This window comes from Argopecten irradians, chromosome 13 (genome assembly GCF_041381155.1).
Source record: "Argopecten irradians isolate NY chromosome 13, Ai_NY, whole genome shotgun sequence".
NCBI classification, from domain to species: domain Eukaryota; kingdom Metazoa; phylum Mollusca; class Bivalvia; order Pectinida; family Pectinidae; genus Argopecten; species Argopecten irradians.
In genome coordinates this window covers 28,558,186-28,576,488 of record NC_091146.1, presented here as the reverse complement: position 1 = coordinate 28,576,488, position 18,303 = coordinate 28,558,186, and the positions used below count along the sequence as shown (strand labels likewise).

At 34.8% G+C, this 18,303-nt stretch overlaps 1 protein-coding gene across 1 annotated transcript in view; it reads left to right on the top strand.

Moving 5' to 3' along the window:
• The first annotated feature begins 1,264 nt into the window (after positions 1–1,264).
• LOC138306260 (uncharacterized) overlaps positions 1,265–18,303 on the top strand; it is a 30,361-nt gene continuing 13,322 nt past the window's right edge. Inside the window, exons 1-10 of the mRNA XM_069246670.1 lie at positions 1,265–1,431; positions 8,548–9,160; positions 9,611–9,730; positions 10,747–10,924; positions 12,400–12,539; positions 13,942–14,079; positions 14,367–14,510; positions 14,820–14,926; positions 15,873–16,033; positions 16,466–16,566. Coding sequence (XP_069102771.1) covers positions 8,554–9,160; positions 9,611–9,730; positions 10,747–10,924; positions 12,400–12,539; positions 13,942–14,079; positions 14,367–14,510; positions 14,820–14,926; positions 15,873–16,033; positions 16,466–16,566 — 1,696 coding nt within the window. The 5' untranslated portion in view covers positions 1,265–1,431; positions 8,548–8,553. The remainder of the gene's footprint in view (positions 1,432–8,547; positions 9,161–9,610; positions 9,731–10,746; positions 10,925–12,399; positions 12,540–13,941; positions 14,080–14,366; positions 14,511–14,819; positions 14,927–15,872; positions 16,034–16,465; positions 16,567–18,303) is intronic.

The following is an 18,303-nucleotide window of genomic DNA, read 5'->3' as shown; positions in this document are numbered from 1 at the left end:
GCGACAAAAGGAATTGTACTACAGGCAAACACTATATATGGCCATCTCCCTGGTAAATATATTTTGCGGAATGACTTCCGTGTTGTGCATGTGGTAACTTCATTACGTTTAGATCGGGCTTTTGATGTAATGTGGTTATCTGTAACCATGGATATGAATGTGCATATCCTCAGATTTCTGTCGTGTATTATCTTGTGAATTTATAATTATAATAAACATCAAATCGATATGATGTTTCTCAGGTAACTGCAGTCATTTTCAATACTTGATTGTAATATATAATGAAGTAAAGTCTTCATTTGTTCGGGTGTTTTCACAAAAAGAAAGTAAATGTTAGAAAAATGAGTAAGAAATGAAAATTAACAGTTATGAAACGTAAACAGCATACTTAGGTAAATATATACAAGACGACGTGATGTCATTAGCGTTATTGAAACAAAATTTCGCCATTGTGATTGTTTTTCATTTTGACTTTACATTTAATTGAAGAGAAACAGACAGAATGCAGTATCCCCTTTCCCTCGACAACGATAGATTAATGGTTACTGTATGTGTACTTGTTGTAGTGGTATTCTAATTGTTATTCGAATATGCGAAAAAAAAGCTATACATTGTATTTCAGTTTAGTAAGTTCACATGGTTCGATGCATATCGCTGTCACCAAATAGCCATGTTGTTATCTTTATAAGTATCTATAGCATGTAAAGGAGCACTTGTTTGACCATATTCGACTTTGTCCATCGAGTCCATTTTGATATTGTCATGTAAATAGAGGTTATTGATTATCAACATTTCAAGTTTCGTAATGAAATCGGATGAACACAACAAATTATTGAACAAGGATACTCTGAATAAGATACCTATGGTTATAAAAGTAGTATTTCTGAAGGTTTGTAATCAATTCAGATGAACAAAAACAAACTTGCTTAACAAGAATGCATTTTATAACTTAAATGTTCATGTCGTGTAACATATTGTATTTCACTAATCGATATCATTGTCACAATACCCCGTTTAGTAACTTGTATATATTCCTCCTACGTTGTAACATTTGGCTTACATCCCACATCCGTCTTTGTAGTGAAATGTCGCTATTTTTATTTTTATTTTATATTTCTAAAACGTTACAATTATACGCATGGCTACATTAAATATAATGTATATATCAAATTAAGCATTCGTTTCGTCACTGGGGTCTTTCAGTATTTCATTATTCATTCGTAGTGTTACGTTTCAGTCGCTAAACTGCATTCTGACGAGGTGATGCCACGCGTGGTTTTGTCTACATTTATCATCGATTATCCTATCACATAGGAATATATCGGGGAAACAGAATAAACGCTATCACGTGTACACGCCTACATTCATATAAGAGGATACACAGAGTTGGACAGATGAAACGTATTTTATTCTGACTTTTTTCATAAACAGGTAAGTTATATAGAAAAGGATTTACAGAGTTGGACAGATGAAAAGTATTTTATTCTGACATTTCAATAACCAGGTAAGGTATATAGAAAAGGATTTACAGAGTTGGACAGATGAAAAGTATTTTATTCTGACATTTCAATAACCAGGTAAGGTATATAGAAAAGGATTTACAGGGTTGGACAGATGAAAAGTATTTTATTCTGACATTTCATAAACAGGTAAGTTATATTTTTCCTTAAGATAGGTTTGCATGTTTTGCTTCTCGTAATATTGTATTACTTTATGTGGAGAGCTTTCATCATTTGATAAAATTGTGTATCAGTCACACAACGAAGTTAATTTGTTTAAGCGACAGCTGTGTATGTTCTATAAAAAGCATATATGCCATATAGGCATGTATTTTTTATAATATTGCATTTGTTTAGAGGTTTCATCATTTGATTAACTTGTGCACCGGTCACACGACGAAGTTTTTTTTTTTCTAAACGACAGCTGTGTATTTTCTTTTGAAGGTATACATGGAATGTAAGCATGTATTGCCTTTCATAGTATTGCATTTATTTTATTTTGAGTTTTTATCATTTGAAGAATTTGTGCATTAGTCATACGATGGAGTTAATTTTTCTAAACGACAACTGTATATTTTCTATTTCAGTTATATGTGCCATTACCTGACGAACATTTTGGCATGTTATCTATTTAAAGCTATCACTTTTGATAAAATAGACTGTGATAGTCATTCATAGGCACAGACAAAAATTGTATGATGCCTTTTAAACAATAGTTACAATATAAAAGTTATCATTTTAATGCTTTGTGTGTTTAGATGAAAATATATCTGCAGAAGTAACTTTATAATTACTAAAAGTGCTGTAAATATGTGAAATGAAATTGTAGACCACAACTTGGCTTGATTTTCTGACCTTACAAGGTCTTATTTCACTACACTGAAAACGTAAATACATGTATAATGATTTTGGCAGTAGTGCCAAAATTCATTTTTGGCTTTCTTTTGTGTGTGAAATTAAAATGGTGAATAATATACAAAAAGCTCGTCTTGATTCGTAAAGTATAAATATTACGGCACATCGTTGCTACTATGTACAAATACATTTCAAAACATACCATTCTCATACAATTATTTTTTACTGTGATATCATTATGTCATGAGCTAGAGCGTTGATATATTTAGACGATCTCCAATTGTGTATGTACCGTATGTATTCTCATTTATCAAATAACTGGTCTAGTTGTTTTTCAATATGGCCTTACAATCAAAACCTGAAATTCCAAATATGATGACTTCATATCAGATATTGCGTTACGTCTAAAAGCTCGCGACAGATCGATATATTTTGCGCCATTTTAACATGTATATAGACCACATCTGTATGTATACCACCTCTGTATAAAGACCACCTGTGTATAAAGACCACATCTGTATAAAGACCACCACTATATATAGACCACCCATGTATAAAGACCACCTATATATACAGACCATTTACGTATATTTACACTTGCTAGGCTTGTTCACTATACGCAAATACTAGCCGATTTTGTTTACTATAACTGCATGGTAACATTGGACTTTGAATTTGCGTATGAAAATGTTCAATGCAACATAAAGGGGCTACTTTTTTTAAAGAAACACATGGCTTTGTTTACATTTTGACGCAACAGTACGTGTTATAGTATATATTGTTGTTTTTCATAGAATCTTGGAAAAAAAGTAAACAATACATACATGTATACGTTTTATATATATATATATATGATACAAACATTTTTTAAATTAACCATTGCATAAAGAAACGGGGAAAAATACCCCGACCGGGGGCGACGTGCAGTGCTTTTTTGTTAAAAATGATGGATGTCGAATGTAAACATTACCTATGTGTCTGTGTCCTACGATCGAGTCTTTCGGGTTGACGGGCGTGAGACCCTCTGACAGAGCTAGGTCAGTTATAAAACATATTCTCTAGTCTTTGTTCTTTGAGAATTTAATCATGTGTATTATAAAACATGCACCGCTAGTAATCCACGTGTTGACAGTTACGCGTTACCACAAATACATTGTAGGCCAATATATCGAACACAAGTGAAGTCGTTACATCTATCGATGGCGATGGATCTAAATGTAGATTATATAACCACATGGCTCCTAAGGATGTAATATCGTCAAGTCAGACGACAATCTCAAAGACATTGAGCTACTTGAATATCGGTGTTTTGACAACTTCGGAAAACTTCAGTGTGTAAGTGTGCGTCAGCTTTGCCTCGCCGCACAATAACGGTCACCGAGTTCACACATGTGACCGGGTCAAAATACTTTATGTTATTACGCTATATATTAACTTTTAGCAAAATTTAACATATGTTTAAAATTTTGATCTGATGAGATATTATTATCTCTGAAATTTACTTTGTTTGTCATGTTTATTTTACACTAAAATATTGAACTTTTTGTCGTCGCGGATGAATAATTCTACCTTACGTGAAGAGTCATCATTCGCTGTTCAATTGAGTAAGCTCCTCCCACTTTTGACCGACTTATATTGAATAATTACGTCACTTTCAAATGACGATTTTATTGCATAAAATATAAATAAAATGTCGTGTGAGTGTAAATATAGGGATTGGATTTCGCTTTTATGTTAACCATGCTTGTATGGAGCAATTCCTCTAAGCATATATTCAATATGGGGCGCTAACGCGCCCCATAGAATATATTCTTAGAGGAATTGCTCCATACAAGCATGATTAACATAAAAACGAAATCCAATCCCTATATATTGACCACCTCTGTATATAGACCACCTTTACATGTATATCACCAATGTATACAGAATGTATATACCTCCTCTGTATATAGACCACCTTTTCATGTATAACACCTCTGTAGAAAGACCATATAGACTGCCTATATAAAGCACATGTGTATAAAGACCAACTATGTATACAGGCCATTTCTGTATATTGACCACCTGTATATAGACCACCTCTGTAGAAAGACTACTTCTGTATAAAGACCACTTTTGCATGTATAACAACTCTGTATATAGACCACCTTTGTATATATAGACCACCTCTTATATAGACCGCCTATATGAAGCACATGTGTATATAGACCACCTCCGTATATAGACCGCCTATATACAACTCCTGTGTATATATACCACCTGTTTAATCAGACATTAATACATGTGTATAAAGACTATACACTGTACACCAGTTTTTACACTATATCTATATATTGTTACTGTACCAAACAGTGAAGGTTTTCTATTTAACTTTGATACTCTACAGAAATTAAGATTTAGGTTTACTATGTGATCCCCCAAAAATATGCTTATGAAAACATTCATCAGAACATCCTGTACTGAATTATTGACCACTTATCACCACACTAGTGTTAGATACATTTTGTTTTATTGTCATGTTAAAGACTATGGAAATTGATCACCGCCTTCTGTCATACAGATAGCAATGACACAGTATATGCTATCATTGTTTAAATGCTTATCCATTCTGACATCCGCTTCCGTGTCAAAGTCCCATTAATCACCCTTTGTTAATTGAACGCACTGTTACAGTATCTCGTACAATATTATTCAAAACAAAAGTCTGTTTCCGAAAAGAACAAATATCCAGTATGGTTAGCGGACACACACTTGTGTTTATACTATACATAAATCATAGCATGCCCTAAATACCGAAGTGTTTCACAGTTAATTATTAATCATCGCGGGCATGTAAGTGTCCCAGAGGATTCCGTAGTTGTAATAATGATGGTTTTACAGTCTGTAGCATCAATAGATCTGTGTTTTGTAGGAAGTGCTTTTATACACTGATATGAACTACATAGAAAAATATATATGAACAATAACCAGGTTGTCGAATTATCCGAGTTCGTACCAACCAAGTTCCACCGAACACTCGGATAATTCGATAACCTGGCTTGATACGAAGTACTGAATTGAACATATGAAGGCACTGGATTCTCTATTAGTCTAAATACGTTTTTTTGTTGTTTTTTTTCATTTTATGTTATTTTTTCTTTAGTACTCGGAGACGAGAAGTCAGACAACATCAGCGAAAAACACTATATGAACAATAACCAACAGTGTATTGAACTCAAAGCCCGGAATAATCTGTTACACATTTTTAACAAAACACATTTGATTGCCAATTGCGCAATGTGTAACTTAATCTTTCGGTTTCATACCATTTCAAATACCTTTTTACAGTACTTTCGCGATTTTACTGCTAGAAATATGATTGTCTACTTAAACGTGTTGAGGCGATATGTAAAATCTAATTGATCGTGAAATACGCGAAAATTGAACGCACACGAAATATTTTCACTTGTAAATTGACATCACATTGTATCACATCTTGAGTTTGCATTGAAATTAATCAAAGGACAGAGTATTCGCTTTCTACTGACATACGCAGAGGAAGTCCTTGAATGCCTCTGGCTTTATACTTAACAAACCAGAACCGACTATTTTTGCCCAAAAACAGTTTTACAATATTAACAAGTGATGACGTTTCTATGATTTCCCTGTAATTAGTACGTTTATTGTTAATATTTGTCCAGACAAACAAATCAAGTAATGTTAAATGATCACATCGAAGCCGGTGTAATGTAATAAAAATACTCGAACGGTTTCACGTCTGTAGAAATGCTGATGTTGCATGCATATGGGTATTAATAGTAATTAAATTGCAGAGAGAACATAACTGTATACTTAATGTATTTAGTTAAAAAGAAACATAAAACCTGATCAAAATGTTTTAAGATTTAATATCAACCGATAGAGTAAATTACCACGAATGCGGTTATCATATTTAAGCGGTTATTTCATTGACGCTGTTATTTTATTTACATTGTTATTTTATTTACGCGGTTATTTTATTTATGCGATTATTTTATTTATGCGGTTATTTTATTTAACGGTTATTTTATTTACGCTGTTGTTTTATTTACGTTGTTATTCTATTTAAACGGTTATTTTATTTACACTGTTATTCTATTTACGCGGTTATCATATTTACGCGGTTATCTAATTTCCGCGGTTATTCTATTTACACGGTTATTCTATTTACGGGGTTATTTTATTTACACGGTTATTCTATTTTAACGGTTATTTTATTTACACTGTTATTCTATTTACGCGGTTATTATATTTACGCGGTTATTATATTTACGCGGTTATTTTATTGATGCCGTTGTTCTATTTAAGCGGTTATTCTATTTACTTGGTTATTCTATTTACGTGGTTGACATATTTAGAGATTTTACGTAAACAATTGATTCATTCTATAATAACGTGTTAACCATGCAATATAATGACAGATTACTCTTTTGGAGAAAGTGACAATGCAAGTATAAGTTTAAGCGAGATATAATGATAGATTTCACTTGTAAACATGTCAATATAATTAATCTTCTCATATTATTTCAGCCATTATTTTTGAAATCGCGAATAAGTCATTGGCGCCAATATAACCGTCCATGCATTATCGACCTATCCATCTATTGGACGATACTGGTTTCTATTTATATTGTGCCCAACACCTACGTCATTTTCGCACGGTATGATTTGGGGTGATTTTTTCCCTATTATCTTGATATTTCGTCTTTGCATATTATAGGGTTATGTCCCTTGAGAGTAGGAATTCATTATGGTGTCATTGCTTTGTGAGCGAAACTAACGTCGTTTTCTCTGTAAGGTATGACGTTACACTCGATGACACATGACGTCACAATCAATATTTACCCGCAATGGCAGATAACAATAATACGTAAATACAGAATATTGGAGAAGGGATAATAGTAAACTTTATAATGTAATCTAGTGAACTACTGCTTACAACACATCACCCGCCCACATATACAACAGAAAATCGGACAGTAGGTGGAATCGTTGGTGTTAGAAAAATAATGGAACTCCATACCAATACTATAAACATATTTCGTCATCAATCATACATTAGCGCCGCTTTTCGCGCGAAAGGTGTACAGTAAAATATGACTGACTCTCGCAAAATTGCGATAATCAATCAACTATAACTGTAACGTTCCAATGGAGCGGTCACCCATGAAAGATACCGACACACAACACATAAGCCAACTATGGGGCTGAAGTGCAAGTTGTAACGTGCCGCGGCTGGGCCCGAATCACCCATCCAAGAACAGGCTACGCTCGAAGTTGCTTAACCACCATGCACAGACACCAACATTTTTTTTTTGCACTCCGAGGTGATATGTCAGACATATTCGGCGAAAATTATTATATGAACAATAATGTTTTGTTACTGTAAACATTTGGTTTATTAAAACATATTTTACTGCTAAAGGTTCAATGGATAAATAAATTATTTTCGCGGTAACCTCATTTTTTGTTCCTTTCCATTCAAAAGATTTTTTGCGACACTTTCGCTGTTTGACTGGTAGAAAAAGTTGCTGAAATGTGTGGAGCGATATGCAAAATCTACTGCAGTGTATTGCATCTTGAGTTTGCATTGAAGTCAATTATGAGAACAGAATCTTCACTTTCTATTAACATTCGTAGAGGAAGTCATTTAAAGGGCATCATGCTTTATATTTAACAAACCAGAACCGACTATGTTTGCCTAAAAAAAGCATTGCAGTAATTGCGATTGATGACGTTACTAGGGTTTTCCTGTAATAAGTTCGTTTATTGTTAATATTGGGCCAGGCAAACAAATAAGGTAATGTCAAGTATCACACTGAAGCCGATGTAATGGGAAAAAAAACATTTTAAAACATTAAAAAAAGCAATACCCAAGAGGCTTCATGTCTGTAGGAATTCTAATGTTGATTTACTATAAATCACCAATAAATTCAACGACCAGAAACTGATAGAATAATAGTATCATTTATGCCCTATCGACGATGGTGCATCTTTAAAAGAACTCTGCTCTGAATGTTGATTGTGCTATGTATACTTATTATATTAGAAAACTATCAGTGTGGTTTTCATTAGAAGGGTTGTTTGGACACAATCACACTGTTTCTCTTCCCTCCTTCGAGATACTTTATGAAACTACTGCATAAAATAACGCATATTTTAATTTATATTTCAGTGAGCCATGTACATACTAAAAATGGTATCGTTCAACCCTGTCTCTTTTCTTACACCATGTGGACTATTGTTATTCTTCGGAGTCGACGCTAGACAATTACGGCACATACCAACTTCTGTTTTCGTGGATTTCAAATCAGAAACTGTAACAAATATATCAAATAATTTGGACTTGCTGGTTGGACGAACTGTTTTGGACGCCGAGTATTTTATCACGTGCGACAAAAACCAGAGTATATCGCCACTGTCGTCCGATAGTGTGACAAAGATTGATACATCGGAAAAAGAAAAACAACCAGGCTTGTTTACAATATACTTGATATCTAGCTGCAATAATACATTCTTGGATAACAAAGAAAGTATACCGCCTTCGGACACAGCTGTGGAAGCTACTGGTTGTCTGTCGAGTTTGGTTAAAGATGGAGATTGTAGCAATGAGTCAATACCTGTAGGTTATATTGACCTTCAGACGCAATTGTCAATATTGCTTTTGAAAGACGATAGAAATGATAAAGGTGTTTCCGTCATAACGGCAATTCAACAAACATCGGACAATGGACAGACGTCTGTAGCGGACGACCCCACAGAAATGAATCTTCATCTTACTGTATCTAGTAAGTATGAATCATTATAAACTACATTTTTCAGGTATAGAATTTTTTTTTGATACCGACGTTCTGGATTCGTTTAAGGATTTTTCTTCCTATGGCCGTGAGTGGATAATGATACTATATGTAGCCGGTTATTCCCCTGTGATCGATATTTTCACGATTTTGCGGCGCATCTCTTTGATCAAGAAAATTTTATCCGCAAAATATTGAGAAATGGTTGACTCATATATGCCCCAAACGTCCAATCACAAAATTTAAATCTGCTAATATTTAATTTGCTTGATTTTACTTAAAATTTAGAGAAATATTAAACCCACTATACGGTGATTGATTTCTTTATGTGTAGTGAATTGAATTAGAACAATAATAGCAAAAGAATGTATTTTTAAAACACCTCCTTTAGATAACTTCTGTATATTATTATATAGTAATTATTATCTATTTTCACCCAAGATCCATCTTTATTCGCAACACCCGGCCGCGGAGTACAATGGCAATTTTCGAGCTCTGATGTTGTTTATGAAACTAAAGCAAATTGTAAGAAGGCCTGCTCAAAAGACCTTCAGCCAGAAGGTAAGTTTAACATGGAGTGTCGTCTTCTGTTTTTGTCTGAATAATTCATACTCCAGGGGTTTCTATCACTGATTGTATATCCACCCCTTGACTATCCCATAGTAAAAGTGAAGTCAGTTAGTGAGAAATAACTGACACAGGCCTGTAAAAATTACAGAGAGAGTGACGCCCAAGTTCAAAGTAATTTGCCATAAGTGTATTGGTTCTTTTGATGTACAGCAAAGGATCAAATAACATGTTGCCTTTAGTTCTGCTTTGACATAGTCCAGAGGTAGATATGACATCAGTGATAGTTACCCCTGAAGTATCGAGGGTGATTTTGGACACGACAACATAATCTTTGTGACATCAAATGCATAAATTATACATAGGGAGAAATTATTCAATTTAAATTATCATAATTTAGTATGCAATATCTTTATATCATTATAAACCACGACCAGCTTTAAATCATAACATAGCGAAAGACTGCAAAGCCCATTGGCCATGGGCAAAATTGATGTTTTTCAAAGAATATAATTTAGTGATTTTATTCGTGATTTTCTTCATTTAATCTATGAACAACTATATAAGGGGGACATCTGACCGGCAGTTAGATCTCTGACTCCTCAGATCTCAAGTTAATTATTTTCTAAATACTAAATAGGCGCATGTATATTTGCAAGGATTGTATTTCGCTTTTGCGAAATTTAATACCTTGCGATTTTTTATGTTAGAAAAGCGTAGTTTTGAATGTCATGTTTTATCTCGCGAAAACATTCCCCAGCGAATAAGGTCCAAACAGTCATTCGCAAATTTCGTAATTTTTACCTCCGCGAAATTTTAACAACTACAGTGGAACCCGATAATATGTAAACTTCGGGAATGGAAAATTTCTTCAAATTATCCAGATTTCAAAATAACCAAGGAGAAAGACAGTGAATATGTGTGAACAGGGATTATATTACATTTTATATCAAGCCATACTTAAATATAACTGATTTCAAATTAAGGGTGTCCCACTCTATTATACACAGGTCGGGTTATCTACTTTAATGGTACCAGCCTTGATGTAACGTCGCCAATGGTTACGGGGAGCTACTGGCGGTGTGTAGTTAAGGTGAAGCATTATCTACGAAATCAGGATGTGGCGTTAGTATTGAAGGTCATTCAGGATAACCATGTCTGGACACGCCGTCTTAATACAAAGGAAAGGTAAAGGCTTATAAATCTCAAGGCATGTTATAGACATTAGATCAGTTTGTATGGCATGACATGAGGATTAGTGTTTCAGATGTGATTGTCACCTGAGCTGGAAAAGTCCCATTACTCTAGTATTATAATCATTATCATTATATTGTATGTTTGTATATTTTATCATCTGGAAAATCCTGTTGATATTACTTCTTTGACCCTTATATTTGACCATGTCTGGACACGCCGTCTAAATACAAAGGAAAAGTAAGGGCTTATAAATCTCAAGGTGTCAGAAAAGCAAACAAACATTATGTATTTACTGTAAACTTTCTTTCGCGGCTATTACATTTCGCAATTTTCATTTCAAAACAAGTTCACGAAGATTAATATTTGATTGCGCGTGAATGAAAGTTGGTTTCCAGTACAAGATTTATGCTATTTTGTACATTCGTCTCTCAATCACCTTTGTACAACTTTAGATTATTGTGTTCGTACATTTGATATATGTTTCATCTACAACTCGTTCTTTTGACATTATTTTCGCTGTTTTGAATTTTTCTCTCATTTTATATGTCACTATGTTTGTATACCTTTGTGTTAACGCGTACGAAGGATGTCTCGGTTGCAAATTTCTTGAAAAGTAAGGATAAGGTTTTGGTGTTATTTTATATAACTTGCAATATTATCAACATTAAGTGACATACGTTTATTTCAATCTAATTAAAACAAGACTTGTAATTCCGCTCCACTACGATGCTCTACGTTACGCTCCAATACAAGATCTAACGATGCCCCGTTCGGGGTCACCTCAGCATGACCCCTGTGGTTAGCCAATCAGCGTCTCGCCTACGGAATCTTCGGTGTATTTTATTCATTCGGAAATATAAATGACTAAGAGTACATCCCGAGATGTTCCGATTCTAGGCCATGGGTCATGCTGATGTGACCCCGAACACGACATCGTTAGATCTTGAATTGGAGCGCAACGTAGAGCATCGTAGTGGGGCGGAATTACAAGTCTTGTTTTAATTAGATTGACTTTTATTTGTAAGACTGCGGCATGTCCATGTATCAACCTTAAGGCCTCATTATGTCATTGAAAGTATTAATGAATGGACAAACTAAATATGTATATTCCTTATAAATTTATCGTTACTTTTGATCTGTTCAAATATTCATTTCAGACAAAAATGAACATTAAAAACATATTATATAGATAGTACACGCAAATGTTGCATAAAAATTATATAAAAATATCATAAGTGCCCGGGAGTCTCCATGATGATCACAAAGTAAATATGATGGTTTTAGTGTTGAGTGTGGCATCAATAACGCAAATTAACGGATTTATCCATCCTTCTTAAACTAAAGCCTGATTAACTATTGTATTTCCTTAACTAATATCGCCATAACTTGTCATTTTGTCTCTTTATTTTTTTTCTTTAATACTGGGAGACTTCTACTGGTTTATATTGTGTTTCAATATACTTAAGTTGGAGAGAACGTGAAGAGCATATCGGCATGATACAGGGCGCCTTCCAAGTTCAACTACAGTTTTACAGGAATCAACAGATAGTGTGGAAAATCGGGAAATTACAGAGTGTTGTGTTTGATAGCTGCTATCTTCCACCAGGTAACCATTTCCAAATCAGCATTTTCTTCTGAATATTTGTTCCGTATACTTTTTAAGTATGTGTTTTTTTGGGAGTGTATAATTTCACAATTTCAACTCCCGCAGTGTTGTTATTTTCGATATGTATACACTTGTGGAAAGGCTCTGGCCGAGACACACAAGATTATACGAGTGGTAGTTTCTGCTCCTGCTAATTAACGCTCAGCATAACGGGAGTGGGACGATTTTTTCGCCCAATGTCAGTATAACGTGACTGGATGGTGTGTACGTGTTGCTTGGTGTCTTCGGTGGCATGCTTCAGTGATATAGCACTATAAAAAGGGCAACAGTTCCACTATACAAGAAGACAACACGAATATACCGCAGTCTCCCAAAAGACGCACCTCGCACTATATAAAAGCAACACACCGCATACATGGAACGTTAATTAAACAATGAAACAAACAAGTATATACACTTTCAGACTTTTAACAAGAAATGTTTTACAAAACTTTCATGATCAAGCAAATGTTCGCTCACGAGAAAATGTCTATATTAACATTAATCTGAGCTTTGGCGAGCACAATTCAATTTTCGAGCAGAATGTCTAAAACGCACATCTCCAAAAATACAAATCAAAGATAACAATATACTTTGCAAAGCATTTCACAAGTGATATGTGTTTCAATAATCAATAACATCACCCGGACATGATTTATATCATGGCGACGCGATTCATTCGTCCCTGGTACGCCTAGTGACAATCTAGCCAGATTTCAATAATATTTTTTCTTTGTTTCAAACTTGATATGTTTTCTTTATCAGAGAATGGCAAAAAACTGACCTTATCGTAACTTATAGACATTGACGTTGTATATTAATAAAAAAAGTATTCCCTGAGGCAATCGCACAGTAAAAACGGATTGTATTTCGACAAGTAGACTGGGGAATTAAGTATAAGTACTAAAAGGTGCTCCACCGCTGACAAATGGTATTTTTCCTCTATCAAAAACAGCAGCAGGCGATTGAGTAATTTTCTCCAGTTACAAAAAGTTACTTAGATTAAAATATTGAATATAGATAATTGCATCCCGAAAAAATTACATGGCGCTATGTCCTATATGGAATGAAGTACGGATAGCGCATGCCCCAAAAGCAAAATGAATTATTTCATATTATTTTTTGTGTTAATTAGACATATTTATACACACGATTAAACACCAATTACTGTTCAAATGATGGGTGTCATATATGCTCTGTCGGCGACGGAGCATCTTTTATGTGTACTTATTTTTAAAATTCTTGGAAGCATTGTATGTGTAGCGGATTATCACAGTTTGCAAATATGACCTTAATAAATAATTCTAAATTAGTGAAAAATCAAAGTGCATGATTAAAGAATTTAATGTGTTTATTGCTGCAGAACCATCTAAGAAGCCTATACCTGGGCCTAGTAACGACACATTCGTTTGTGGGACTGGTGTAGCCATAAAGAAGAAAGCACTCTGTGATTTCCATAACGACTGTTTCCATGGTGACGACGAAAGTGAAGAACTGTGCGGTAATTTTTCGTAGTACACTGACTAAGTTTGATTATGTGTATGAAGAATCATGGATATTATCAAATACATTCCCTTTTGATATATCTTAAACTATCTGAGTAACGCTGGTCGTTGTATGTTTCTTGTCTTCGTCCTAATTGGTGTTCAACGTCGTATTAGATTATTGATGTACATTTTCTTATGTTGTTATTATTTTTTAAGAAACTTTATGATTTTGTTTGGGAAAGGAAGTGATCCTTAAACAATATTTCTAATGAACATATTCTTACATATGTATATTTTTTAGGAAATGGATATTCACTTGGACTTTGCGATTTTGAAGAACAACGTGAGTGTCCATTCATACACAGCGATTACCGTGCAAGCATATCGACAATTCAGTTAGTCAACATGACAATGGCTTTGGCGAGCTATACTGGGTCGTTTGAAGGTAAAAATGGTAAAACTGTCGGGTAGAAATGAAAGCGAACATCATTACTCATAAAAAACATTTAACTGCCCATGTTTTGTTGTATGTTTAAACCCATTTAATTTAAATGTCGAAGTTTTCCAGTGGTCTTCCATCGTCTACGAGTGCTGTATGTTTTCTTCAAAATGTAATGACTTCAATGGACATGTTAGTACGCTTCAGATTTATCTCAGACAGAAACCCATTGATATATTTATAGTTATTGATATGATATATAAAGTATAAATGGCTAACACAGGGGTGAACGTTATGTTTGTCTTTCTTCCACAGATCATATATTAGCTTATGAAGAGAAGCATTCTTCCAAACAAACGGGATTTGTGACTGTTAACCTGACAAATCTAGAAAGTTTCCTGACAAACAACCAATCATGTGAGGTAAACTATTTTTACACCGGGATACTTTTTAATGAGATACATAAACAATAAACAGTCTTTTGAAAGACCAATATGAACTGTTTATTTGCATATGACGTTTCATAACTTCCAGTTTATCACACGAATATGTTCTTCGCGTGCAGGCTGTCTTGCCCCGGGTAAGGCAACGAAATCTTATCCTCGCCGGAAGTACAAATATCCCTGTCCGATGGGGTAGAATATTATTCGTGTCGGAGAGGGGACATAACCCTGAGCCTTCAGCAACGGAGCGAACGCTTAACAAAAGGCCACACGTGAATCGGTTTTAAGGCTCGTAACAATCATACAACATGTGTTTTAGTATTATTGCTACTATAATCAAGACACTTTCTTTTAACCCCTCTGATTTGAACACGAAACAGTAAAACTTGCCTTTGTGATCACCACTGTCCAACGACCTCCTGGTTTTCGGTACTGAACATGAAAATGGCAACTACCCGTAAGTGTAATGCAGATGTTGTATTACAAGAAGGCTCTGGGTTCTGCCCCCCCCCCCTGGCCGAGACACGCCAAAGTCGATAATAGTGGTAGTTCCTGTTGCTGCTTAGGGCTCAGCATTCAGAGAGTGGTCAGTACAATGTGACCGGGTGGGATGTGTTGCTTGGTGTCTTCGACGGCATGTTTCAGTGATGCATTATAGCACTATCAACAGGGCAACAGTTCCACTATACAAGAAGACACAACACGAATATACCGCAGTCTCACAAAACATGCACCTCGCACAACATGCACGCAACACACCGCATATATGCGAGGCCTTCCTTACATGGCCCTGGCTGTTAATAGGATGTTAATTAATCAAGGAAACAAACAAGTGTCAATAAGATCGAAAATGATGTCGAAATGCCAATACACAATGCGGTCTACGTAGTGTTATCATCTCTTTTCACTTACATAATTCTTCTAGTTCCACTTAGACGCTTACCTGGGAGCCTCAAATGGACGTTTCCGACTGGTTGTACATATCATAGACTCACTCACTGACGATGTCATAGAAACGGATTATAAAACCTTGAAGAGAAAAGTGTGGCAAAGGTTCAGGTTTACTATCCCAGACCTCACCGAACGGTATGTTTAAAGACTGAGTAAACCAGCGGGAAGCCAAATCAAAGCACATATAAATCAATCCGCGGCGAGCCGCTCATTGCATTTCTTCATCTTTGATGGTTAAAGAGCAGGTCAAATAAATATATACATTTACAAGTAATATTGTAAACGTTGATGTTCTGATGTTTTCGCGAAGGCTTAATATCGCGATTTGTATGCATACAACTTTCACGGTGATGATATTTTTTCGAGATAGATAAACTTTGAATTCATACTTTTAACTAAGTTTATATATTTACAGAATCTTATGCGAGGGGGGATGTTCGCGATCAATCGACCTTCCCGTAATTAGCGAAAAATTGTCCTCGCATGAATTTCCACGCTTAACGTAACACGTTGTGTATAGGTTTATAATTAGACATTAAACTTGCATGTACATATACTTTTTTTCAGAAACGTCACGACTTTTTATCTAGTGGTATTTACAGTACTTTCTAAAGGCGAATTCCTCGGAGTAGACAAAGTTTACCTTTCTCCTCAGTGTATTCTTCAAGGTAAGATGACAATAAAATACTGTTCCATTCTATTCAATTGTTCCTGTCTTCCCCGGACAGTACTCCACGTTTGGCTCATATTAAATGGTGTGGGGCGACTAGTTTATCCGTGGTCAGTATCATATGACCGAGTAAGGTGTGTTGCTTGGTGTCTGTGCTGAAATGCTTCAGTGGGATAATACAATAAAATGGCAAAGAAATCCTCTATCTCAAGAAGACTCAACACAAACGTACCACAGTCTCCCTAGTTACGCAAGCACTTCACACACGCAATACACATAGACCGGAGACCGTCCTTAAATGGCACGGGCTGTTAATAACACCTTAATTTTATATAAAAAATCACATTTAGCGTAGAGTGTTCGCCTTTTTCAGAAAACCGATGATGTGTATTCTCGTCCGCTACACACTATAGTGTCTAGGTGTGGTAGTTAAATTATTAATATTCAGATCCAAAAACACAACAGAAATAATTCTACTTGTGTCATAGTTTCAACGCGCGTACACGTACTGGGCGATATATGAGCTGACGCGATAAATTTTGAAATAATTTCAAATTACATATTTCCTGCGACCAGGTTGGATTTCACTCTGTTCAAATCGATTTCATACCTTTATATTCCTGACTTATTTCATAACATGACTCTTTACATGTAACGCCAGGGTGTGAACGTTATTGGATCCAAATGTTTTTGTATTATGAATAATTGAAATCGTGTCTTTGCATTGGTTATAAATCAGATCAAATGCTGTTTCATTCAATTAATATCGATTAGGAAATATATTGGGTATACAGTCATTTGATAAATATGAAAGTAATCTGTATCTTTGTCAACGAATAACGAGTTATTGTTAACGAATGCATACTATTATATTAATGTCAATTATCAAAATTACTATTCAATTAATTAAAAGATGATACCAATGAATACATGCAATCAGAATATTGTTTCCTATTATGGTATGAAAACTTTTTTTAACTTATTTCTTGTCGAACAAAAACGTGCTTTTAAATGGACTTGGTATCTCACAGCACTTAAGATTCAAGATTTCCTGTAATTTCTGACAGATACTTCCTGAAATCTAATTTCACGACCTGGCATATTGTCAGACCATATTTCCATCCAAAGGTAAATTTTGGTGTATGAATTATCAAATTTGATTTGCATATCTTACTAACACATCAGAGAATGACTCTGTGCTCTATGTGTTTCCCTTGCGACAATGCTTCACATATTAGTGATAGAATAGTTTCTTCCTACATGCAGTGTCGTATGCAAATCCATTTAATATTTCGCATCTAGGGAAATCGTTTAAACATCTCCAGTTTCAATCAAATTTTATGCTGAAATTGTAGTAATAAAATAATCCTATCGAATCTAACGCAACAGATTACCGCTTAGACTTCAAGTCGTATTGAGTTTCTCAAAAATAAATTCTGTATTCTGTAATTCTTTATCAGAACCCGGAAGAAGATGAAATATCGAACGACGAATTCGTTTTCCAGCGCATATGTATAGTGGTCCAAACGTAGGCGGTAGATTGGCCATAGTCAGTATATACAGTAAACCTGTATTAGCGACCACCTGTTTAATAAGACAACATTCTACCAAATGACCATTTATAAGACAATCAGACCTGTATAAAGACCACATGGGTTCATAGATATTTTGGATGGTCTTTATAGACAGGGTTATCTGTATACATGTATATCCTTCTTTATAGATACAGAAAAAG